The sequence below is a fragment of the Podarcis pityusensis genome (assembly GCF_964106645.2).
Source record: "Podarcis pityusensis genome assembly, chromosome: 10".
Taxonomy (NCBI): Eukaryota; Metazoa; Chordata; class Lepidosauria; order Squamata; family Lacertidae; genus Podarcis; species Podarcis pityusensis.
The window spans coordinates 72,461,777-72,488,781 of record NC_138035.1 but is presented as its reverse complement, the minus strand read 5'-3'; the positions used below and the strand labels follow the sequence as shown (position 1 = coordinate 72,488,781).

At 43.4% G+C, this 27,005-nt stretch overlaps 1 protein-coding gene across 1 annotated transcript; it reads right to left on the bottom strand.

Moving 5' to 3' along the window:
• Positions 1-3,094: 3,094 nt before the first annotated feature.
• On the bottom strand, positions 3,095-23,135 carry LOC308486686 (NADH-cytochrome b5 reductase 3-like). Its single transcript, XM_081023843.1, has 9 exons — positions 23,024-23,135; positions 13,060-13,191; positions 12,341-12,413; positions 10,771-10,877; positions 10,334-10,463; positions 8,650-8,733; positions 8,448-8,533; positions 6,325-6,424; positions 3,095-5,158 (listed from the first exon to the last, which is right to left on the bottom strand). Exons 1-9 carry the CDS (start codon positions 23,042-23,044, stop codon positions 4,986-4,988), a joined length of 906 nt encoding a protein of 301 aa, XP_080879969.1. The 5' UTR covers positions 23,045-23,135; the 3' UTR covers positions 3,095-4,985.
• Positions 23,136-27,005: the final 3,870 nt, after the last annotated feature.

The window sequence follows — 27,005 nt, the reverse complement described above, 5'->3', positions numbered from 1 at the left end:
TGGTGATCTTAAGCGTTCTGGTTTGAATAAAGCATTGTGTGTCTGACGGGCCAGCCCAATGAAATGGAACTACCCTCACAACAGAAAAGTGGGTGGCTGCTTTGAAACATTCATATTCTTCCACCCTCCCTAGTTTGGACTTTTAAACACTAGGGTATGGTAAATTTGCCACTGCCAATGTTAGCAGCAAAGGGAATGGAAAATGCATAAAGCACAAAGGAAGTATTGGCACTTCAGAAATGAAAATGACCCAGCCCATTCAACTGCTTTCTGTTAGCTGAGGTGGAACAGGGGACACCCAGTTTTGTGCTGGCACTCAGGAAGTTGTGACTAATTTGCATGGCAAGGTTTTGTGTCTAGTGAATTTTCTGCTGTAAAACAATGGGGAAATACCACTTATATGTTAGCCTGGAAAAATATACTACTTTGAGGGCATCTTGAATGAAAGTTCCACCCTTGACAAGAAGATGGGCCAAAAAGTATCACAGGAAAGAAACCAAGAGAATAAGGCTGATGTCCTGGTTATATGAGATGTTTTTAGCCAAGAAGGGGTCTATGCGTCTCAAAAGCTAAAAGAGTATCTTGGCTTTGAAGATCCACAAAGCAAATCCCACCTAGCCACAGATACCCTAAATGAAATTTTTCTGGTAAACTTGTGTGTGCACTCTACTAACATCTTTCAGTGATAATTAACAGAGCCTGCTTGTTAAGATGGAACAGAGTAGCCATGGTGTATGTCTTAAGTGAAGGGAGGGGCCTTGGTGTGGAGCTGGTGTTGTTAAAAACTGTTGTTGTTTAGTTGTGTCCGACTCTTTGTGACCCCCTGGACCAGAGCACGCCAGGCACTCCTGTTTTCCACTGCCTCCCGCAGTTTAGACAAACTCATGCTGGTAGCTTCGAGAACACTGTCCAGCCATCTCATCCTCTGTCGTCCCCTTCTCCTTGTGCCCTCAATCTTTCCCAACATCAGGGTCTTTTCCAGGGAGTCTTCTCTTCTCATGAGGTGGCCAAAGTATTGGAGCCTCAGCTTCAGGATCTGTCCTTCCAGTGAGCACTCAGGGCTGATTTCCTTCAGAATGGATAGGTTTGATCATCTTGTGGGATCCCTAATTCCCCTTTTGCTCTGCGATGCCTCTTCCCCAGTTCAGCTCCAGATGTAAAGGAGAGGTATCCATTTAATGATATGTCATCCCTGGTCCAGGTTTCCTGTATCAGTAAGATATGATACTGTGATAGAAAATCAGTGGAACAGGTGTTCCTGGTAAATGCAGCCCATCTGGCTACAGTCCAGGTTAGGGGGTAACTTTATGGTGGCCTGTTGGATGTCCACCCCTTTCGCTCATGAGGTGGTTGGGGGGCTGTTAATTCCACCAAGGCCACAGGACAGTTCTTGGATATTCTTTGCATATGGCAAACCTCTGATAGCCTCTTTTTAAATACTCCAGGTGTCTGATTTACCATGGGCATGCAGGACTAATGAAATGGTTTAATCCCCTCATTCGTTTTCTTCGTTGTCTTCATGGTTGACACTTGTGAAGCATGAGGGTTTAAAAAAGCACACCTCAAAACTACTTTTGTTTATGTTCCTTTTTTACATAACAAACCTTGTGTGATGTGTGTTTTATAACTGCTCTGTGGCTTCTTATATGCTTTTTTATTTGTATACAAGGAACTGGGACTGAGAAAATGATGATCTGCTACCTGCAAATTTTGATTTTGATTTCATCATCCTATTGCACGTAAGGCATGCTGCAACAGGCAAGAGTTTCAATCCTGTTGTCAGATTTCTTCTCTGGTTAAGCCAAATCATGGTGCAAGTCAGCAGCTGCACACAGTAATAGGCCAAATTAATATATAAATGGCAGCTGTTAAGCTGTACTGCTTACCTAGAAATGTCAGATGACCAGGAAGAGCCATTTTTAGTTAGCCTGGTGCACACTGGCAAAACATTTCCTCTGCTCTAAAGGCTATAAAAAGGGGGAGGTGGGAGTAGGAAATGGCTCTTGCTTGACTCAGCTGATCCTGCCATTATCCCTGCAGGCAGACGGAGGAGTGAATGTAGGAGCTGTTAATATTGTTGCGAATGGAATTTGTGTCCCCTTGTTGGGAACTTCTTAGTCATGTACACGTGGTCTAAAGGGTATTGTAGCTATTTGCAAGATGGGGCAAGGACCACAGGCAAGAGGCTGCCAGACCAGACATTTTCCAATTTATAAATACACCCAGTCCCCATTGCGTGGAAGAGCATGTTTTTTAAGGTAGGATTTTTGGTACCTCAACTCCCATTCATCATATATCTATCAAAGGGAGGGTGTGTGAATCAGAACCCCCTGGAACAGAAATAATGTGTGCAGATGGACTGACTGCTTATAGTTGGACAGACTGGACAGACTTCAGTAACTTGTTCTCACACCCCCCCCCCAAATGATCTAGCTAGTAGTAATACAGAGGTAATCACATTGGCGTACTTTGGAGTAGTTAAGGATTATTAAGAAAATGTGCTTGAAAGAGCTTTAAATAATTGAAATAGAATAATTGCCTTCTGAGTAGCTCCATTTGGTCTCCAATGCCTGCTGTTAATTATACTGCAGAAAGGTTCATCTGACTTGCTGTTTATTAGGTCAACCAAGGTCTGTGCTAGCTTTGAATTCTCTAGAGCTTTTCAATAGTGTGGTTCACGTGCAAGCAACCTTGGTCTCTCCTGCTGTTGCTGAATTAATCTCCCATCATTACAGTATTAATATGTTTGACTTCTTGACTTAGCTTGGTTGGTAGAGCATGGGACTCTTAAATCTCAGGGACATGAACTCGATGCCTTGCCAGGGATTGGACTAGATGACCCCCATGGTCCCTTCCAACTCTTCTATTATTTTATCTTGCTGGATACAGTGCCATTTCAACGGTTTCCCCAGAAATAGGAAACCCAGGAGGAAACCCAGCCAGATGGGCGGGGTAGAAATAATAAATTATTATTATTGTTTTGTGTTCTCTTTTGTGAGCCATGTCAGAGAACATTTATTTCACCTTTGGTGTTTTTTTTTTTTTTAAAAACATTTAGTCCAACATTAAGGTAAGACGACATCCATGAAATAAGTAAATGTTAAGCAAAAAAAGTTTTATTTCTACCATGTCGCAGTTGGAAAATTTAATAGCTGAACAGGTAGGATGTGTCCTACAGAACAGTTTGTGTGAGGCGAGCCAGAGCTGTTCAACACCTCAAATAATACATTTATTAAAAAGTTAAGGTTCCTTTTGCCCACAGTGATATACAAAAATATTAAGCAAAAAGATAGTTACATGGACTTTGCTTATTTTTTGCCGCAAGAGTTGTTTCAGTCAAGGAATTTAGCACACACAGAAGTAAAACCATTCTAGTGTTTTGTTCTATCTTCTTCAGCCTCTTGCTCTTCCACTAGCAGGTCCTAAGTTGTGCACACCTGACTAGCATTCCATCAGGCTGCAACCCCTCCCACTCCCTTCTCAAAAGACTTCAGCAAATATATGTAGTGGCTTACTTTTGTTCCTCAAAACACTCCCAATAAGGGCAAGTATGGTACTGCCTCGCAGGAGTCCTGGAATTGATCAACTGAACCCACAGGATGCTTCAGGGCATGATATAGAAGAGCCTTAGAATCAGCATACAGGACAGGAGAGAAGCATGCTCAGACTCCGGAGCCTGCTCTCTCTAGGTGGAAGGAGAAACCACTCATTACACAGGCACAGGGAGGGGTGCTAGGCTGCAGTTCTATTTTTAATGAGTCTGCCAAAAGAGTTTTCCCTTCATTTCAATGTGGCTTTTTATCCCAATGTCCCAGTGGGATAGTACCCCATGCAGATCAAAAAAAGGAAGTCTGGAAGAGACTAGAACTTACTCATTCGGGAATGCAAGACCTCATCACACACACATGTTCATACACAGTGGAATTAATTTTGGGGGGAATCTGGCCACAGAATTTTAATTTATTTAACAACGCTATTTAGCAACTTATAAAAAGATCTATATAAAAAGATTAGTTAAAATGCACACGATACCTCTGCAGTTAATAGGTATTACCCACATCTCTCAGGAATTTGTAGAAGTCTTCTTCTGGCAGTTGTAAAGCTTACAGTTTAAGAAGATATATACGACACACACTTAGAGCTTTAAGTAATTGTTCGATGTCCCACAGCATTCCAAAGGTGACCGACATCCCAAAAACAATTACAACTGAAATACCATTTAAAAAAAAAATCAGTGGGACTTATTTCCACGGAAATGTGTTTAGCCCTGGGCTGTTTTACACACTTCACTACTAAAGAAGGTTGGAAGCATTTTAAGGAACACTTGTGTACAAAGCTTTACTTGGGAATGATTAGCAAGAGAAACTTAAGGAAGACGTTGCTCTGTAGTGAGACAATAAATCAGTTGTGTGTTCTCAATATACAGAGGTTTCTAATGTATTTTCATTAACTAAGCAACACTCCCCCCACCCGCCCCCAAACTGGCTAAACCACCAATCTTCAAATAAAGGCAATAATGAAATTTCAATTATTGATCAGTGTGTATTTAATACAGCTATGCTTAAACTGCTCATTGTATAGCTTCGTGACAAGAAAACTCTTCCTTCACATAATAAGCGTGCTTGACAGTTGCATATCACGCACGCATGCTGTATCAGTAAGAAACTCTTTGGTGATGCAAGAGGCCGGCTACATTTTGCCTATCTATTGTGAAAGAGTTAATCCAGTGGCCTTACAACAGATTTGTTAAGCATAGCGAAGCTAAAGATACCATATACAACACAGATATCCATTACAGAATTTTCAGCGTGTCACTAATAAGAAGACACCAAACTTGTATAGAGAGTTTGGCAGTCTCTCTGAACGCAGCTTCACACCTCTAGGCCCCAGGCACTTTTTCTGCCTTGTTCCCTGCTGTTCCCTGCACTTCCATCCATTGTTTCCCCCACTTACACATTCTGATTTTATCGTGCCTCCATTCCCCTTTAGTACGCAAATCTCATCTCTTTGGAATATCCCAATTTATCCAGATTGGGAATGCAAGCATACTGAATCATTGGAGGGGGACCACACATCAGGATGAGAACGTCGTCTTGCGGCGGGGGCATGTGGTCCCTGATCATGTCTTCGTTCACAAATCCTTGGCTGTAATCCCAACCTAATTAGGAAAGACCACAATCCAAGTTATCTGTTAAAAATGAGACACTGTAGTATCTACAGACACCAAAGAAAATAAATGCATATATACATTTTGTATTCATGGATTTTTATTCTGCTGTCAAAAAAAGAAGAATCTTCAAGGTGATTAAAAATCAAATACACTAAAACAACAAGAATTAGACGGTAAGAACAAATACAATGCTTAAATGCCATTAAAAGCCTAAAAGGGCAAACTTTGTCTAGTCCCTAAAATAACGAATAAGGAATCAGGTGAGCACACAGACGGAGGAAATCCTGTGCCCCAGTGAAGAGGCCCTTTCTGTTGTTACTACCAACCTAATCTACCAAGGGAGGGCACACCAGAGAAGGGCTTCTGATGAAGATTTTAATTCCCAGACAAAGTCAATGCGGAGAAAATCCTATGCTGGTGCTGAAGAACAGAATGGCTGATTCACACACGACACTGAGTTAAGCCAAGGTTTAACTGTTGTCTGAACCAGGAGTCATGAGTAAGCTCTCTCCTCACTAGTCAATATTTGTTCTTGTCTCAGTAGGAGCAAAGTAGTGAGCCATAGTTTGGGCTCACTGTATTTTGTGAACCAGTTGATAGTGAGCAAGTGTGAATGAGTCCAACACTGCAGACAGAAATTTCATTTTACCCAAAACCCATTTCTAATGAGCCTCTTCACATATTCAGGAGTCATTGTGCTAATGCATGAAGTTATTGTCAACTAACTTTAAAAAGGTCGTTAGTCACAAACATTGACTCATCTCTATTACATCATGAATTTCCAATCGTCTTCAAGTGGTGCAATGGATCAGTGCAATGGGTCTGTTAACCAGAAGGTTGGTGGTTCAAGTCCACCCAGGGACAGCTGTGGGCAGGATTCCTGCATTGCAGAGGCTTGGACTAGATGACCCTCTGGGTCCCTGCCAGCTTACAATTCTGTGATTACAGTTGGAAGACATTTTCCACAAAAGTCTCTTTCCCCCCCGGCATTTGTTGCAGCAAACTGGAGTTTTCTTGCATGCACTCAACACGGAGCCACCACCAATCCTGGCTCACTTAACAGGTGTACTGCAAACATAAATTTGCAAAGATACAAACATATTTTTAGATGGACAACTAAGATGATAATAACCATAATGGAATAAGGGACTTACTTTCAGGTGCTCTGTCCAACGTGTACCACAGTTTAAAACGGTTTGAATGTTGAGCCTGCACTTCCTCAAGTTCTGGGCGTAGCAGGATGTCATTCTCAGTCTGTCCAAGAAAAAAAAGGAGCAACGGGTGTGTTTTTTTGTAGCTCTGTGCTGTCCACTGTACAAACTTTTTTAAAAGACTAGGTAAAAGCCACTCCCAAACCAGTAAATGAAGAGGGAAGTACAGTAACAGGCGTAAATTAGAAAGCTGTCATCTCACCGCACTTTTCCATGAGGCTATGGTTTGAGGTCTGACTGGACTCTTGGTAGCAAGGGATAACAAAACAGGTCTAGCTGTGATGCATGCCATCAACTTTGATATCATGGTTTGATAATGCCAGAAGTCGGAAGAAATTATATAGTGATGTTCCACCCTGCCCATAACCCTCTACTTTCTCAAAGCACCATAAGGGACACTTCTTCAGGTTTCATCTGTTAAGACTCTTGACACACCAGACACAACGCAGCTCCAGGCAGGCCTTGGCTTCTGCCTGGTGGGCTCCCTTCAGCTTGGGGCGTTGTGACTTGGACAGGCCTCATCTAGCCAGCCAGAAGGAATTCAGGGAAGGCTAATGATGACAAGTCATTCTGAGGGGACAGGAACTCCTTACAGAAAAGAAGCATAAATATCACATGGCTTCTTCCCATCCCAGCATCAGTATCTTTTGCAGCTAGGCAACACTGAAGAAACCACATCAGCTGCTTATCAATATTATATAGATGTGCACATCTGTATACAGTACGTGTGTATTTTGTAGAGCTGGAAAAAGAGCAACCCAAATGATCAAGTGACTAGAGCAACTGCCTTATGAAAGGGAGCAATATTACCCATCTAAAGGAATTTGGCACAAAACAAAAGGCTATATTTAGGGTTGCAAGGAAAGATTCATCTGCACCTGTTGTTGCTGGGAGAAGACACCTATTTCTGGATGGGATTATCTCAAGGCAGATGCCACAATGGAGGGTAAATAATGCAGAAGGAATCTTGGAGGTACAGAAGCATGTTACTAAAAATCAATGAAGGTTACGTTACAGGATTAAAATTGGTAAATCACCCTGTGGAGAAAACTAAATTCAGATAAATTTATTGGGGGTAGGTTGCAATTTAAGGGCACACTTACTTAGTGTTGGGGCTACTTTTATTTTGGTGTAAAAAAGATTTAAGATGGACTAACAACACATGTAGCTTGATATATCATCCCAATACAGACATCAAGCACAACTGAGTATGAAAACACCACAAATCACAACTAGATTCAGTCTCTTCACATCAGCAAGGATACAAAAGATTCCAGGATCTAAGGCAGGGGTAGAAAATCATTTTCAGTCCAAGGGCAACATTGTCTTGTGGGCAGCCTTCTGTGGGCAAAAGCACTAAAAGCACTAAAGACGTGAAATGGTGCCACTAGCAAATGATGTGGCCTATGGAGAGAATGCAGCCTGGGCACAGTCCCAGGGCCAACAGAGAGGCCTGGAGGGGCACGCTTAGCACCTGGGCTTGAGGTTCTCCACCCTGGTCTAGAGCAGGCTTCCCCAACTTTGTGTTCCCAGATGTTGCTGCACTTCAACTACCATCATCTCATCTACTGGCCAAGAGTTGTAAGGCCAACAACGTCTGGAAACTCAATGTTGATCTAAGACCTTTGGACCTCCAGATATTACTGAAGTACCGCTCCCGTTGTCACTGGTTGTGCTTACAGTTTGGCAATATCCTGAGGGCCAAAGATTCCCACTCCTAGCCCATGGCATGGTCTGAAGGAACATGACCTAGTTCTACTGCTGAAGCCATGGAGGAGTCCAGAAACCTTCTGAGATGGAACACTGTGGGAACCCAATGCAAGCTGCTCTGAGCAGTACAAAAAGGGGGAATATAAGGCTGCAAGTTTATGCATACTTATGTGGGAGTAAAGTCCTTTGTAAATTATAGAATATATTCTCAAGTAAACGTGTAGGATTGCACTGAACATCAATGAATATGTCCCTTTAAAAAAACACCACCACTTTGCTTTTCTTAGCCCTGCCAAAATCCTGCCTTTCCTTCAGATTAACATCCACAAAAAATAAAAATAGGGACGTCTATTTACCTGGTTAGCAAAGAGTAAATGGCAAATGGTGGGATCCTCTTCATCCTTCATGATAGCCCGAATGAGCTGCAACATGGGGGTAATTCCTTTAGAGAAGGGGGGAGGGGAGGAAAACCAGCCAGAGCAGAGTCAAACAAAGAAAGCCACCTCTTAGAGAACACAAACTCAATACACAAAAGACAGCAAACAATCTATTTTGTACCTGTTCCACCTGCTATCATCCCCACATATTTGACATGTTTAAGAACCGGTTCAGATTTCTTTTCAGGACGAATAGCAAATACGCCTGTGGAAACATCAAGAAAGGACATAAACAGTGGTTTTATGGCTAGAAATAGAAGTTGATAAGAGCCACAATTTCCCCACCCTTAACTAGGAGACTGGAGGAAGAAAACCTTGTCCTAGAGATGTGCAACCTGTGCCCCCCCAATGCTGTTACACAGAAACTCCCATCAGCACCAGTGAGCACGGTCAATGGCCAGGGATAATGAGAGCGGGAGTCTAACAACATCTAGAGACCCCGTTGCCTCAGCAGAATAGGGAGAGACCCTCTGCTACCCTCTATGAGAAAATAAACATAAGCTAGGGAAAATACTAATCTTGAGAGCTGCCAACCGATTCATTAGCTAAGCCCCATCCAGTGCAAGAAAAGGCAGAGTGATAGGAAGAGTGAAGGCAGCTGCGAGAATTCCCATTAGAATCCACAATTCTTGTGGTGGTTTACTTACTACTGAAATCCCTGCACCTTTCTACTAGAGAGGCTGCATGAAGGCACAGCACTACCAGGGTTTAGCACTGAGAGAACGTGCTGTAGCAGGAACTGGTCCCATGTGCTCTCTCCCCCTCCATGTGCAAGAATATGAAAGATGCCTCCTTGTGCGCCTCCTTCTGGCCACTCCTGTTGACACGTTGGTGCCAAACATATTGCTGCTTTCCTTTGGACCACATCAGCAAGGCCAAGAGGGAGGCAGCCCAGGACCCCCAGACACAATGCCCAGGCTTGGTCCCCGAAGAGGTCACTTCAGGGCTGCTAATGGAACAGTTTGACTTTGCCCACGGAGGCGCACTCCATTGTCTCCCGAGACAGAGAGATGCCAACAACATCATGGCTTGTAATAATACCAGCCTTACTTCTGAACCAGGAAACTGATTACATAGCTTCTGCTACGGCTGACAAGTTCTTTCCTTGCAAGCAAGCAAGGGGAGGAGACACATTTGAGCTCAAGACACCACAGCACATGAGCACTAAATTGTGCTTCAGTTATCTGAAAGCGACCAGAGTTTCTGTGGTATCTCTTGCTTTGATTTAGGAAGTATATGTTCTTAATCCCTGCTCAGAATGACTAAAGTAATGGCTGAAGTATTGCTGTGTGCCATTATATGCACATTGGCCCCATTCGGAGTATCAAATGGGCTCCAGTGCGCACAAGGAACTCCCTGCAGGGGAGTTAGAAGTCTGTAACAAACGGCACCTGCAGCACACACCCCACACGACCCTATTCTGCATGTCTTCCATCGTGTAGGAAACCCTCTAACTTTCTTTCCATCTGACCAAATTATCCAGTTTACTCTGCTGCTAGTACAAAGTGTTTGGTTTTTCCTTTTCTTTTAAAAGCATGTTTATTGTTTTGCCGGCTTTCCTTAAGAAAGCAACTGGTGTCTTACTCCACTTAAGAGAAAGCTAGGAACAGGATAGAGCCGGGCCAGCCAGCAAGATACTGCATGACTCTTAGCTTTCATCCGTCTCAGCCAGCTTTGTCAATGGTCAGGGATAATGGGAGTTGGAGTTCCAACAACATCTGAAGTGCAACATGTGGGTAACCCATGGAATATAAGGAACGAGATGTTTCCTATGAGCCCATGCTATTTATAAAAACCAGTCTTGCCTTTCCCCTTGTAGACAAGCAATCCACTGGGTCCACGAAACTCAATCGTGTCATTTATTTTTAGGTTTTCCAAGTACTGAGACATCTTCCCTCCATCAGGGAATTTTGGGTGAACTCCTTTGAAATATATCTATTTAAAAGAGAGAGAATAGAAAAATGATAGCTTTAAAACAAAAAACAATAGTAGTGTATATATCAGATTAGTTTCAGATTTTCTATGTGGGCAATGCAAGGATAAGAAACATGTCTCACTTCACACCCTTTCCAAATCTAGACTAATTATCAACAGAGTTTCACCACCACACTGCAAGCATATGGCTGTACAGGGGCCCAACGTGAGGGTTTCAAATGAGACTGAATACTTCACGGAGTGTCACAAGATACTTCAAATTTTGTTGCTTTATTGCCCTGAAGCGATCATTCTCAACAGCCATTACCTTCACAACAAGATCCACATAACCTTTGTCATCATCGCTGGTGACTGGTGTGTAGGGCCTGATCACCAGATTCCCATCGATTCTTGCAGAGAGGTAGATGTGCTGCCCTAGAGGTAAATTAGTAAGTTTAAAAAATACATCATATTTTGAAGAGACTGAAGAACATGCTTACATTTTCCTTGATATTGGCATCCCTTTAGCATACTTGGTACCACTCTAGGCTCTCCCAAAATACTATGTTAAGTTATGGCCGTTCTAGATCAAATCAGCAAATGCATATGAGAGCTTCATTTTTCTTAAAAAATGATCCAAAACTAAAGATTTCCCAACTCACCCTCTCCACATTTGCAATTTAACATTTACAGTATAAAGCCAGCTCAATAATTTATTGTACTTCTTTCCTACACATAGAATTCAGGAACTCCGGCTGCAATCCTACACTTGCTTACCTGGGAGTTAAGTCCCACTGAATGCAATGGGTCTTACTTCTCAGTAGACATGTATAGGTTTGTGCTACCAGAGTGGCCCACATCTGCACTGAGCCCCAAGGGGGTCTCCTACCCAGGTGTGCACAAGGCACAAGAACTAAACTATGTACCTTGAGACTATTCTCTGGCTCTTCTAACACTTTCCCAAGGTTATCAGGAGTATCAACTAAACAGAATGTGACCTGTGGACCAACAGTTGACTCTTCTTGTTTTATGGTATTCAGAATGGATAACTTTCCCCATGGTCATACTACACATCAATAACACAAAGTACTATCTATATGGTCATACCTATTCTCATGGTTGATATTAACAAGTTAGACTAACGAGTGGCTTTGTTGTGATACTTATGCTTTCTGCAAGCTCAGATGTTAGAGCTTGCTCCCAGGTGGTAAGAGAGGTGGACGAACAGTACAACTGTTCTCCTGGACAAATCATCCGAACACCAGAGAAGGAAAAGAAATTGTGTTGCAACTAGAGACAGAGGGGCTATAGTAAACCAACTCATCAAGTCCTTAAACCAGCTGTGTGAAGACAATGGACACCACAGTACCATTCTGCCTTTGCCACCACTTGTGTCCCAAGAGCAAGGTGGGGGCATCTTTCCAATTAGCTAAATGTATAAAAGACTCAATTTCTCCAGGAGAAAAACACTGATCCGTGAAGAATCAGGAATGTTGAAAGCTACTTTTCTTGCACTTGTTGGCATTGCCTTCTGACTTTTTCTCCTTCCACTAAAGCCATGAGCTCCAGGAGATGTTCCATTCATGTATTGACCAGATCCAGATCTAGCTCAGTGGTGCAGCAGTATTTCTGGGTGCTGTGACAATTTTAAAAGATCATAAATACTTTCCCCCTGAGCTTTACTCCTTCTGCCAATGGAGAAACATAGCCACAGGCTTAGTACAGGAGTGGTTGGGTGGGCTGCTCATAAGGCTCTTTCCTTTCAAAGCCCCACAATTCAACCAAATGTCTTGGGTTCCCATTCTATTCCTCCGCCACACACAAAACCCCCAGACAGATGGATAGATAGATGCAGCTGCACTGCAAAAAATGTTCATTTTCTTCAAATAAAAACATACCAACAGGAAGGCCTAGAATGTGTTCTGGGGACGGCAAGGCAAAACGGAATTTTCTTGTGTCATGACTAATCTCCTGAAAAAGGAACAGCAGGCAAGTCAGTGCTTTGAAGGGAGGTGCAAATGCTTGAGTATTATACATTCTTCTACCGCATATATTTATAACCAAGATAGAGGTAAAAGTAAAGGAAAAGGATCCCTGGATGGTTAAGTCCAGTCAAACTTGTCAATGGGGTGTGGCGCTCATCTTGCTTCAGGCCAAGGGATTTGGTTTGTCAATAGAAGCTTTCTGGGTCATGTGGCCAGCAGGACTAAACTGCTTCTGGCGCAACGGGACACCGTGATGGAAGCCAGAGTGCATGGAAACGCCATTTACCTTCTCACTACAGCAGTACCTATTTATCTACTTGCACTGATGTGCTTTTGAACTGCTAGGTTGGCAGGAGCTGGGACAGAGCAACGGGAGCTCACACCGTCGCACAGATTCAAACTGCTGACCTTCTGATCAGCAAGCCCAAGTTGCTCGGTGGTTTAGATGACAGCGCCAAGCCATGTTTCAGAACTGCCTGTTTGCTTAGAAAATAAACACGCATGCTTATAAGGAGAGTGGGATACACACACTTCAGTTTTCCATGGATTCTTTGGGAATCCTGGTACATTTTGTTCTCTATCTTAACTTGGCAGGGGGAGAAGAGGAAAAATTGAGCTATGGTGACTATTACCTCTTTGTCAATCAGTCGCAGAGCATATTTCACATCTGGATTCTCCAGGGTAATGGGAGGCAGAGGCTTAGAGAAAATTCTCATGATCAAGCTGATCACGAAGTATACTGGAGAGAGTGCAACTCTTCCCAACTGCAACACGAAAAGGGAAAGGACAGTATCACTACCATGACTCTAAATATGAACAGCCCACATCAGTAAACATTTATGAGCAAAATAAAAAATAAAATAGCAAGTAACATCACATTAGTAGCATAATATCACAAAGCAATACATAAGATATTAAATACATTATAATTTTCCTTTTAAAACAACAGTTCAACTAATCTTTATTTTCCTGAGGGATGAAGTAAAATATAGTACCCCTGTACTGTAAAGGTAAGTGGCTTTTAGAGTCCTGTGCTTCACATCCACTACTCCACAAACCCTTGCAATAACCCCATGAGTTGTGCCAATATTTGGAACATGAAAAATGGAGGGATATATAAAGCCACGTAGTGAACTTGTGGCCAAGGGGATTTCCCAGCTCACACTCAAACATTCTGGTAAATATTACGATGCTAACAACACACACAAATGTAATTTGTTCTGCAAGTTTCCTACTTCTAACAGGTGCCTGGGTTTAGCTGGCCAAGAGCACATAGGAGATTTATGGCATTTTAAAATATTTGCTTTATTTACAAATACCTATCTCCCTACGTACCTACCTATATACATTGAGAGGGAGAGGGAACGAGAATGAAAATGCTAGGAGAAATGGAAGCAAACAGGAGATCCACCACTGCACACCAAATCCCAAGGTACATACTGCTAATTCATAGCTGTTTGATTCTTCCCAACTACCAGCCCTTGTTTTTCACATACATCCACACCTGATCCCTCCCTGTGGCGCAATGTGTGTGCATGCTGCATATCTTCCCAACTGATATTTCACACACATAGATAGATTTCCTAACTATTAGGCTATTTATGGGCTATGAACCAGCAGTTTGCCTTAAAAAACAAATGGTGGATGTAATTATGCAGCCATGATGTAAATATGTCAAACACAGGTCTTGTTTGTGTTAACTAGGACTTTTGCTTTTCTGTGCCAGAATCAGAGCCAAGGGTCTAGAAATGATCAAAACTTCTTAAGCACAAACAAACATTATGGACTTGCACAATACAAAAGGATGCAATTAAAAATAACTTGGATGGATTTAATAAATAATAATAATAATAATAATAATAATAATAATAATAATAATAGAATACAGCTCATACAGGATGAGAAGTGAAGCTGCATGTGACTCGATCACCGTATCTAACTTACAGCAATGCACACAAGGAGGGCATCTGTGAGTATATGCTAAGTTGAATGAATATCAAGTGTTAGATATCTGTGCATCATGTAACAAGCTGCTCATTATTATCCATAATTCAGTAACCAGTTTTATAAGAAGGCCACTCTGAGGGAAAGATGCACAGTGGTCAAGACTGTATCTCCATCTGCTCAGGTGGACTGACACCATGTCCTGCCACAATTGCTCATGGCTGGCCCAAGACATTTCAGCACCTGAGATGAACCACAGAATGATTCCCACCTCCCCACCAGGGAAGAAGTGTGAGCGAAGATCTACATCAGGCACAAAGGGGAATAAAGATCCACATCAGGATCTGCTGTCCCTATGGATTCTGCCACTTGAGATGGCTACCTCACCTTGCCTCATGGGTGGGCTGACCCTGCCATTGCTCTCCTCTGAAGAAGTAATTTGAGGGCTAGCAGGCATTTCTCAGAGGATGAGATCTGGACTTGGAGCCTAGAGCGGCTGGGCTGCTCCAACTGCTTTCCACTCTTCATTCCAAGGGAAGCTCTTTATCAGATTTGGCTGAGTGACTCTTGAACATTATACATGATGGCAACTTATCTAACTGCATGGTTGACCTTAGTGGTTTATAATTCCTTATAAGATACTGCTGAGGGGCAGGAGAGATAATCTGTCATCATGAAAGGAGAGAAAGGAAAGGAACTAGAGAATATCTCCACATACAACAGACAAAATTCTTGGAATGATTTGTTTAAAGGTGCTGCAGATTTAGTATTCCTAAAAAAAAACCCAAAACATTTCTAAACAATGACCCTGAAGTTCAGTATCTTGCAATATTTCATTCTCCCAGTTCATCTAATAGAAGATAATTTTCTTCTCTTCTATATCTGCCCTGGTGTGGGACCAATACGGTTTCAAGTGGCCCAATTTATTTTATATAAGATTATTTTAACTGTGGGTGCAGCGTTGAAGACAGGACCTTGGAATCACCACATTCAAAGCCCTGTTCTCGTCAGAGGTCTTCACACACCTTTATCTAGTTGTACAGTTATCTTTGACATATACATCCACAAATGCAATGCTGAACTATATCCCGGTATTATGGAACCTCACTGAGGGACATTGAAATTGTGGCAAAGTGACAGACAATTCAATACTGGAAAGAGCATCTTGCACCACTATTGTACAGTGGTTGGAGGGCCTATAAAGACTGGTCCATATGCATAGGCAGCAGGGCGAGTCCTGATATTTGGACTGCATACACAGACATTCCTGCATAAACTGGTCTTGAGCAATGTGCTTGAGCTTCACTGTCTAAGGTGATTTGTCAGATCTGGCAGCTAGAGAAATAACCCTCAGCTTCCCTCCTTTTCCCTCTTACTGTTTGTGTCCATATGGAGCTGCCTTTCTCAACATTAAATCCAGCGTCAAAAATTCCTGAGGCACCAGGCACATTTTGTACCGGGCCATCAGCCAAGTGACTGCAACCAAGCGAAGATGCCTGGGCACCAGGATGGCGCCTGACATCTTCACCATCTGGAGCTGCCTGCCTGTGGATCCTTGGATCTGGACTGTGTTCACACACTAATACCCCACCCAGTTATATTTCACCTGCACAATTGGAATGAATTTCAGGAACCAAAATGCTTTTTCTGTGCAGCCTGAGCAGGAGCAGTGAACGACGTTATAGTTAACTGCTGTCTCCTCACCTACCCCACCCCACTGCCCTGCTCACAATTGTTATGGTCCATGTTGCCATTAAGGAAAAAAAGGTAGGAATAGGCCAATATATATGTGGATCAAGGGACTTTTCTTCTTTAAGTTCTCAAAGCTCTTAACCTGGCTCAAGGTGGTCATCTGAACCAGCCAGATGTTTAAATGAGAATCAATCACAGTCAGTACATCATTTGAAAATAGGACATTTGGCACCCAGCTTCTGAGTTTCTAACACTGGTTTCTAACACCCAGCTTTTGTTGGACTACAGCTACCATCATCCCTGACCACTGGTCCTGCTAGCTAAGGATGATGAGAGTTGTAATCCAATAACAGCTGAGTACCTAACACTGAGAAAGGCTGGTATGGAGCATATGAATGACTGTCTTTTGGTTATGATACAGTGGCTCTCTTTCTTTCTAACATGTAAGTGTTGTTCAATACTGAATTAATAATAATAATAATGGAACAGAGCCAACATACCCGTCCTACAGAGTTAGTCCAAAATGATACCGGGGTCAGTGGTATCAAAAATTACTGACAGCAGAAGCTGCACTCCCTCATCCTCCTTTCTATAAAAGGTCATCCATCACGAAAACCAATGCTGATTTGGTTTCAAGCCCAGAGAACCCACAATGGAATGCAGCCAGATCCTATCCAGACATGCTTGAAGTTATTCTCCCATGACCACCTCAATCACTTTCCCCCAAAAGGAGGTATCTGCAACTGGGTGATAGATGTTATAATCTACTAGGTCCAGAGTCGTTCCCCCTGCCCCTGAGTGGCTACCTTTATGGAGGCAGCAACTACCCCTTATGCAATGAAGCGCTCACCACCCCCTGGACTGCTCAACCCTCCTCTTTTTGCAAGGCTAGATTTCACTAACTCTGCTGGGCACGGATGTAGAGAGGATGTAGTCAGACACCTAGCCTGCAAGTACTGTACTGCAGAGGGTTGGACTGGATGACCCTTGGGGTCCCTTCCAACTCTACAATTCTATTATTCTACCCTGTACACATCAGGACACATAAGCTGAAATTAATTCCACCAAGTCAGACATATATTTTATCCAGAGCATCATTTGATGGTGCTGAAGCAATAAAAAAAATCAATTTCCTCTAGCCGCAATATCAGATATTCCCAGGGCTAGCACTAATGTTAATTAATCACTAATGCAGGAGGTTCTTAAGGAGAACATAAAAACACTCTTATTCCGAATGCCCCATTGAAAAAGACAAGTTGAGAGCTCTTCTGTCAATATTCTGACTACAGTCTTGTTGACATGGTGCATTTGCGCATAATACTAGTGAACCACCCTATGTTTGTGACCCATTATACTAGATCCTGTCTCTCCCAGAAAACCAGATACAATTTAAATTTTATTACTTTTGTTCTAATCCTTTCCTGCAGGGTGTTTAGGCAACAGACATGGCATCAAATTTTGGGGCTCTAATCCAATACTCCCTGGTCAAAGTAACTTTCTACCCACAATGCTATACTGCCAGAAACTATTAGTCTCAGAGGCTGGGTCAACCATTTCTCAGGCTAGGGGAGTTGGCACTGCTTTTCTATGCTCTTCCAATCTTACCTTCTCCAGGCTGCCCAACTAGAGCCAACGATACAGCGTCTTCAGCTGTCTTTACCATCTAATTTTAAGCCAGGGGAGCCATTTTGTTTTGTCAACTTTGAATGGCCAATGACTTTTTTATCCATTCTTGCTGGTTTATCCTCTTGTTGAGAGGCTCTCAAACATAAGACATAAGACAGGGAAAGCAGCCAGTGCCACTGGATTAGCACTGCAGCCTGCATGACAACCAAGGCATGGTTAACATCTTAAGATCCTACTGGAACATCTAAGAGTACAACAAACTGTTGCATGAGCTGCATGGCTGCTACAAATGGCAGCAATTCTAAATAAGTTTCTCCCCAAGCCCCTTCATTGTGTCTAGCCAGTAAAATGTGTGATATGGTATCACGGCACTTCCAAGTTTCCCTATCTCATTTCATTGGCAGCTGCTTCCAAGGGTGGGAAATCTGAAGCATGTTTTCACGTTACCTTTTAGTTTTTTGTGGGGTCGGGAGGGAGAGAGAAAAAAAAGACAGGAACCATAAATTTCCTGAAAGGACGAGCTGTGCCCTGAAGGAATTTAAGGCCACTATTATTTATTGAACATTAATTAATAGCCACTGTTATTCATGGTTTATAGCAATTATTATTAATTTCATATAGGTTGATTTGCTAGTTTTCTTCATTGTTAATTGTGATTTTTAATGCTATTATTTGCCACACATAAAACAAGATAACTTACAACAATCAATTGCTTAAAAACCACCCTGGGCTTCTTGAGTGGATGCTGGATGACAAATACTTCAAACAAACATAAATAAAATACAATTGTGTGAATTTCAAGCACTGCTACTATATTATCTATTTTATGAATGAAGAGGGCATGTGTGTTTTGCTACATGGAATCAGTTTGTTTAAGAGCCTCATGAGATTCAGTTAAAAGAACAGGCAACACATTCCCACCAGCTGAAGTTTCCAGATTAGTAGTTCTTCCTGACCAAGAACCAGTGAAGGAAGCCAAAACACACACGCAATATTTGCATCAGTTTCCTGGAAGACATTCAACATCTCAAACATCAGAATATTATTGTCAAGGAAGAAAAAGCAATATGGCTTCTCTGCCTTCCCTGGGAATTTAGTCTTCTTAAGAAACAAACGCAGAGCAGCTAGCATTCTCTTCTTAAAGCTTTCAACCAGGACCTTGGTCAGCTAAGGATTACTGGCTCCAGCTTTAGGGTGTGGCCCAGCAGCATGTAGCACATTCAGATTTAGCCCTCTGAGGAATTCAGTCAGACTTGCCAGAGGGAATGGTGGGAAGAAGATGCCAACAATGCCTGCTACGAAAACAGCAAGTTCATCCTGTCAAGCCAACTGCAATAGACCATGTCTTGCAAATGTCTCAAACTGATGCAACCCTCCCAAGTCACTTCTGCAATGGAACCCTTTCTCCTAAAAACATGTGGCTAATATCTAGCATGCATAACTGATATATTCTATATATTTTTCTTTCCTTCTATACATCCAGCTGATTACAAAAAGGACACACTTATTTTCAGTGTAATGTAGTCCTCATACAGAGCCATCAATACACAAGGGGACATCAAAGGTGAACAGGGAGCTCAGGCGGATTTGAGGAAGCAAAGGTTACCGACAGGGATACATAAAGATATGAGAGAAAGTCAAAGCAGTCACCAAGAAACAAGAGGAATGTCTCAGGAAAACCCCAAGGTTTGCAGAAGTGCAAGCAAAATGCTAACTAAAGATCAAAACTAATGGGGCAAAAAAGAAAAAGAAAAATAATAATAATAATTTATTATTTACACCCCGCACATCCAGCTGGGTTTCCCAACACATAGCAATGGAGGCTAAGCATGCTCAGCTGCCCCGGAGCACAGTCCTTTGGAAAACGCTGGGGCGAGGGGGTAAGGAACTGGCTGGCTGGAAGTGGCCAGAGAACAGTGGGAAATAGTCACAAAACCAGGAGGCTTTAAAATGCTGCTGTTCAGCTGCTGGACATGCCAGAGAGGCTAGCCAAGGTCGACCACAGTGCGAGTTAAGAAAAGAGACTGGAAGGAGCAGTGATCTCCACTCTCTTGTCCTGTTCTCTTTCACTTTCTTCCACTACTGACTACTTAATGAACAGAGAAAAGGGAAGTAGAAAAATGGAGTGAAACAGGACAGAGGAAGACACACACAACTACAAGGAAGGCAGAAACAACCATCTCGCTGCCTTGAATAAGTCACTTCCTGAATCATGCTGAAATGCTATTTTAAACGTAGCTAGGAACGAAAGTGAGAGCTGCTGGTAAGAATCAACAGAAAAATCCAAGAGTAGTTGCGACTGAACTTGGAAGGGAGAGGAAGCATAAAGTTACAAGGAGAGGAGGAGGAGAAATCTGGAAGCCAGGAGTAGGGGAAAAAAGGAAAGGAAAGATGAACAACAGAGGTGATAGGAAGGGAAGGGGACCAGGTGGGGGTCTGTAGTTTTCTTGAGGAACCCAGAACCGTAGCCCATCAAGAAGACACACTTCCCTTTCATGAAGGTGCCACTCCTCCAACACATATATATTGCAACTTCTTGTTTTGGTGTCTCACTCATTTTATACAATTGTGTGACCTTGTTTAGCTTTTTAAAACAAACTGAATAGGAATTTATCTGTATCAGCTGTGAAGTTCAGCAAGCTTCTCTGAACCACTCAAGTGCCCAGAGAGTTAGAATCTAAGCTCTAGGCTGGTGTCCTTCAGGGTAGCATAAGGAGCAAGGCAGGCAAAAAGAATTGCCATCCATCCAGCTACGGGCCCCTTCCTGCTCACCTGCCAAGTTCGGTGGGCCCTTTGGGGGCTGCCTGAAGCCTAAGCCCCCAACATGCGGGATGGAAAACTTCGAACCGCAAACATGGGAAGCTACAGTGCTCCCTCTGAACTCTGTATTACAGGCTTCCTCAACCTCGGCCCTCCAAATGTTTTGAGACTACAATTCCCATCATCCCTGACCACTGGTCCTGCTACCTAGGGATCAAACGAGTTGTAGGCCCAAAACATCTGAAGGGCCAAGGTTGAGGAAGCCTGCTATATTATATCCACTGCAAGTAGGCTACACAAGGATTTATAATTCTCATGAAAACGCTGTTGTCTCACAATATATATTGGAAAGTTAAACAATACAGAAGTATCCAATTAAATTTCTCCAGACACCACCCATCTCTTCAACCAAGTTTTAAGTGGTGATGTTAAGTTCTGTTTTGTAGAACTTCAAAAGACACAGAAAATGTTTATGAGAGATGTAAATAATGATAACTCAGTTTCTAGCATAGAGAGACCCAGGCAGAATCAAAACAAAGAGAATTACTGTACTTATATATAAGTGCCCATTTGTTCTATGGAACGTTCAGTCTTAATTTTAATAATTGAGGACAAATATTAACTGGTGATGGCTGAGGAGCTATTTCTCAGAAAATAATTTGCTTGTGGTGTGTTACTGTACAGGCAAAGCAATGTGGCAGCCTTTGGGTGTTGCTGGACCTGACACCTGACCATTGGCCAAGCTGGCTGGAACTGATGGGTGCTGAGTCCACAACATCTGGAGGGCGCCACGTTGATCACCTATCAAGTACCTATACTGAAGATCTGGTAAATGTTTAATTTCAATTAATTAAAGGAACACATAAGTAATCCTATGCTCCCTGGGAGGGTGGGCTGAGAGTCTGTAGGATGCCGTGGATCTCCCATTCTATAGGCTGTGGCCTCCCCATTATGCCAGCAGAAACCTTCATGACCAGCACTGTGTTGATGCTCCCCAAAACAGGGTGCTCCAGAACAACCCCGTCAAAAGTCACCAAAAAATATCTGCCCTGGAGCTGATGCACAAACAACCCCTGAGATCAGTTATTAAACTCCATTACTGTGAACTGTGATGGTAACTTTTCCTTCTCTGAATTGTGAAGATTAATACTCTGCCTTCTGACTGAATAATCCTCAATATGATTTATAAGTTGCAATAATACAAAACTGTATGGGAGCATGCAATTCTCTGGGCGATGGATGGAGCCTGGCACCTCTTGATAAACCTCTTGGTGAGCAGGAACCTCAGAGATCTGCAGGTGGATGAAGGGAGTGTGGCTGGGCTTCCTTCCCAAAGCCACCATTTGTGCCATTCCTGTATATTGCTTCTTCAGGAGGTAAGAGATAAAATACCTCTGATCTTGGTCCAACTTGCTCCATAGCCTGACTCTTGGTAAATCTCTGCATTTCATCAAGGTCTGTCCTAATCCTGCTGCCCAAGGCCTCCCAGGGGTTGCACCTGCAAAACATGTGCTCCACCACTTTTCTCCAAGGACTGCAGTGCTTTTGTAAGCAAGATAGTTAGCCTTCTGTTATGCTCTCTTTCCAAAGGCACCAATTATGCGTAAAAAAAATCCACTGAATGTAAATAAGATAATGGCTAAAGTAAGAGCTATTAAAAACCAGCAAGATGTGCAGCCCTACATTATGCATATTTACTTAAGAGTAAGTGCTACTACATCACTACTGACTCAATGTAGATTTACTTGGGAGTAAAACACAACTTGCCAAGAGTTACTAAACATGTACTGAATCGGGCTATTGATCTTAAACTATTTTTTCTTTAGATCAGGCTGCTGGGGGTACATAATGTTCTCTTAACTGCCTCTCACCAAAATGTAATAATGCAAAATATACTGTCAGCATTATGATGTGTATATATACACATCAAAGTACATTAGGCACACCCCCTTTTTTAAAAAAAATTCAAAGCTCTATAAATAACTTTTAAAACCATCCATTGCTGATGGATGGCTAGCAACAGAGAGAAGGCAAAAAGCCTTTTCTATTCCAGTGTGGTGATCGCCAGGAAAGTCTGGAGTGTTTTTCCTATGAGTTGTCAAAGCACGATGAGTCACAAACCCCGCCCTGCAAGCTTCGGAGCAGCTGATAGCATAGGCCTCTCTCTGCATACCGGCCTGCTCTCGATCTCCCCCCCACCCCAACTATTTTTTCTCTTTCTTAATGCACTCACGAGGTGCGCGCGCGGGGGGTCTCTCCCTCCTTCCGCCCCCCTTGCAAACGCGCAGCAACCTCCAAGCAGCGCCTTCTGACCATCTTAGAAACGTGCAGGAAAGGAAGATGCTGCCCTCCGACTTGTTCTGCGTGCAAGGCGCCCAGGCGAGCCCCTTGCAAAACGCGCTGCGCGTCCGCAAAGGGGAACCTGCAGCGCTGGGCGCCCGCGGCGGGGCAGGAAGAGGCGCGCGCCCCGGGCTGCCATTTGCAGAGGCCGCTGCGCCCGCGCCCCGCCTCGGCCGGTCCCGGGGAGCAGCGCTGTGCAAGGCGCTGGAGAAAGGGAGGCGGCCGGGTACTTACGGTGCTCAGATAGGCCCCCATGGCTTCCTCCGGGTCCCGCCGCCTCAGCCGCCAGACGCAACGCAGCGGGGCAAAGAGCGCAGCCCAGAAACCTCTCGCCCGCCCCCGCGCGCGCACCGCCTCCTTGCGCGCGCTCATTGGCCTCGGAGGCCCGTCCATCACAAGGATGTCACAGCCTGACTCGCTGGGAAGAAGCGGTGGGCGGGGTTTGGATACCGACTGCGCCTTGATTTGTGGAGGAGTCAGAGGGAGCTCTTTACGCATGGAAAGAAGGGAGGGAGGGAGGGCCCGCTGAGCAGGGGCTGCTGGGAATTGGAGTCCGCTACCTGAATTAGGGGGCGCTGTGGCTAAACCACTGAGCCTAGGACTTGCTGATCAGAAGGTTGGCAGTTCGAATCCCATGACGGGGTGAGCTCCCGTTGATCGGTCTCAGCTCCTGCCCACCTAGCAGTTCGAAAGCATGTCAAAGTGCAAGTAGATAAATAGGTACCGCTCCGGCGGGAAGGTAAACGGCATTTCCATGCGCAGCTCTGGTTTGCCAGAAGCGGCTTAGTCATGCTGGCCACATGACCGGAAAGCTGTACACCGGCTCCCTCGGCCAGTAAAGAGAGATGAGCGCCGCAACACCAGAGTCGGTCACGACTGGACCTAATGGTCAGGGGTCCCTTTACTTTTTTACCTGAATCAGAGATGTCAGTGCGCGCCTCAATTTTATGCAATGTTTCATTCAGAAATAAGTGCCACTCTCTGAAGAAAGTTGTCACAACTAACTTCATTATGTTATGTTATATGTATATTCATAAGAAGGGTGGTGCACAACATAAATGTACAAAATGAGAACACAAAGTACATAAAACAAGAACAAAAACAAACCAATAACCCCACCTCCCCCACAACACATATAAAATGCGGTAGAATGTTAATCAGCCAAAGGCCTGGCTAAAGAGGGACGCTTTTATCTGGCATCTAAAGGTGCCAGGCAAACCTCCCTGGGGAGAGCATTCCACAAGTGGGGGGCCACCACAGAAAAGGCCTGTTCTCCTGTTGCCACCCTCCAGACCTCATGTGGAGGAGGCACACAAAGGAGCGTCTCAGAGGATGCTCACAGGGTCCAGGCAGGTGCATATGGAAAGAGGTGGTCCTTGAGGTATTCGGTTCTGAGCCATTTAGGGCTTTATAAGCCAAAATCAGCACTTTGGACTGGGCCCGGAAACTAATTGGTTGCAGGTGCAGATGGACCAGGATTGGTGTCATATGCTCAAACCATCTTGCCCCAGAGAGCAACCTGGCCGCTGAATTCTGCACCAGCAGAAGTTTCGAACCATATTCAGAGGCAGCTCCACATATAATGCGTTTCAGCAGTCTGACCTAGAGGTTACCAGAGCAGAGGCAACAGAAGTTGGGCTGTCCCTGTGCAGATAGAGATGCAGCTGGGCCAGCCGCTGAAGCTAATGGAAGGCACTCTGGGCCACTGAGGCAACCTGAGCCTCAGGCGACGAGGATGTATACATATATGATATTACTTATTTCCCTGACAGGCTCCAAGCAGCTTACAGATATAAAAATAAGAACTGCCAAAAACATTCACATTAAAAAAATATCTATGCATGACGTAGCTAAAGAAAAGGTTTTCTTCCTGTCGCGTAACACTAAAACTCATGGACATTTCAACAAAGCTGAATGCTGGAAGATTTGGGACAGATAAAAGAAAGCGTTTCTTCATGATAGCCGGGAGTTCAAGGTGAACCATAGGGCTTTCCCATGGTCCTTTGTAAACATCCTCATGTGGAAAAGTTAACAGTGGGCTTTCACATGCCCCCGCCCTTGCATTTTTCCAAGCTTTCTGAAAATGGCCTCATGGGCCCAATGGAGGCCATATTTGTTCTGTTGGTCTGAGGTTCCCCACTCCTGACTTACAAGTTGCTTATAGGGCAAGCTTCTGTCACTTACAGGTCAGGGAAAGGATTCCTCCCTCCTCTTGCAGTGATAGTCTGCTGTTCTGACTCATGAACTAGCTCACCTGCAGCCCTCCTGTTAAAGTCAGTATTGCCGGGCACCAAAATTCCTGCTACTTCTGTTCAAGCCAACCCCTGGAGACATCTGCCTTTGATATGCCTCCTCCTTATTGTCACCTGCCTTCTCTTAATGGGCAAGCAATGGCCAGGCTTAGGAGAAGGAGGGGGGCTGTCTGTGGTTCTCTCCACACTTGACCAGTGAATGGGCAGAGGAGGTGGACTGACCCACCTGTTGAGTATGGCTATTGTGAAGACACTAGTCAAAGTGCCTTCTTAAAACATTTTCAGTCATATGAATCACCACTAGATGTCACTTATTTCCCAATAATACAAAAATAGTTTTCAATGGAACCACATAACAGACCTACAATTTAAAACTTTGTAAGTGATGCTGATCAGCTTTTTGAATGTAAAAAGATGTTAAACAATTACTCCTTACCAATAAACTTTCAATATAAAAAATGAAATAAAGCTCTAAACCAAAATAATCTTAACCCTACATATGTAAATAATATACAGTAAGCCTGCAATTTACACGGGGGTTACGTGTTTATGGAAGACAATCTTACTCGGCTACGAGTGATCACCAAAGAAGAAGACATTTAGGAGATCGTGCCTAAAATCAAAATTGCATATAATCAAAACATACTGAGCTCAATAGTGCAATTATGAAAGTTCCCCCCCAATGCCTGCCCCTCGCCCCCCCTTTTCAATCCCCGCCCCCCCATCTGTCTCTCTTTTTGCCAAGCACATAAAGCTGAATGTGCACACATTAAATGCATGTAAATTGTGGGCTTACTATAGCTTAATCATCATAATAGTATTTAAGATTCATTTCAATATGATTGCTATTATTATGCTATGTATATATACAGTGGTATCTCAGGTTAAGTACTTAATTCGTTCCGGAGGTCCGTTCTTAACCTGAAACTGTTCTTAACCTGAAGCAAAGTTCTTAACCTGAAGCACTATTTCTGGGTTAGCAGAGTCTGTAACCTGAAGCGTATGTAACCTGAAGTGTATGTAACCCGAGGTACCACTGTAATATGTAATAACTAGAAATTTTGATGCCAGAGGAAGTAAAATAAGCCAGTGGACTCTAACCCATACGATTTCTGTCTAACCAAGTAGTAACCTATATCTAGAAATGGTTTTATCATAGCAAGTATAAAAACTGTAGATTGGCTACTAATACAGTGGTACCTCGGGTTAAGTGCTTAATTCGTTCCGGAGGTTCGTTCTTAACCTGAAACTGTTCTTAACCTGAAGCACCACTTTAGCTAATGGGGCCTCCTGCTGCCGCCGTACCACCGGAGCAAAATTACTGTTCTTATCCTGAAGCAAAGTTCTTAACCTGAAGCACTATTTCTGGGTTAGCGGAGTCTGTAACCTGAAGCGTATGTAACCTGAGGTACCACTGTACATAATCCAGTTTGCAAACTAGCCTTAAATTTTTGTTGTAAATGTTTCAGAACAAAGGATTTATAGATGTCCACCCTAATTATAGACCAATTAAGTGAGAGCACTGATTATTCATTAAACAATATGTGATTGGACAAGCAATGTGCCACCAGGAAGGATGTCATTTCACTTCTCATCTGACTCACATTGTTTAAACTTCCTCAAGGTTTGTCCAATTAATTAACAATTCAGAGCAAGAACCGTAACACTTCTTTTTCCCAGTTGGCTATGTGGTATTGCAAAACTAGAACGGCACATTCTAGGCTTATGTCTGTATTAGGAGTCTGGCCACTTCTTTTCCTAGAGCAGTCTTGGGAGGGAGGGATTTGCTATAGGCGTGGGGAGAAGGGCTGCTGCTTAACCAGCATTTTCAGGCCCTCCACGTGTCCCTATTGTCAAGGGGCAGCTCCAGATTTACAGAAGCCATCCCAGTTTCTGATTTGATCACGGAATGTCCTACTTTTCCTTAGGATGTTCCTATTTTCATCAGAGAAATGTTGGGGGGT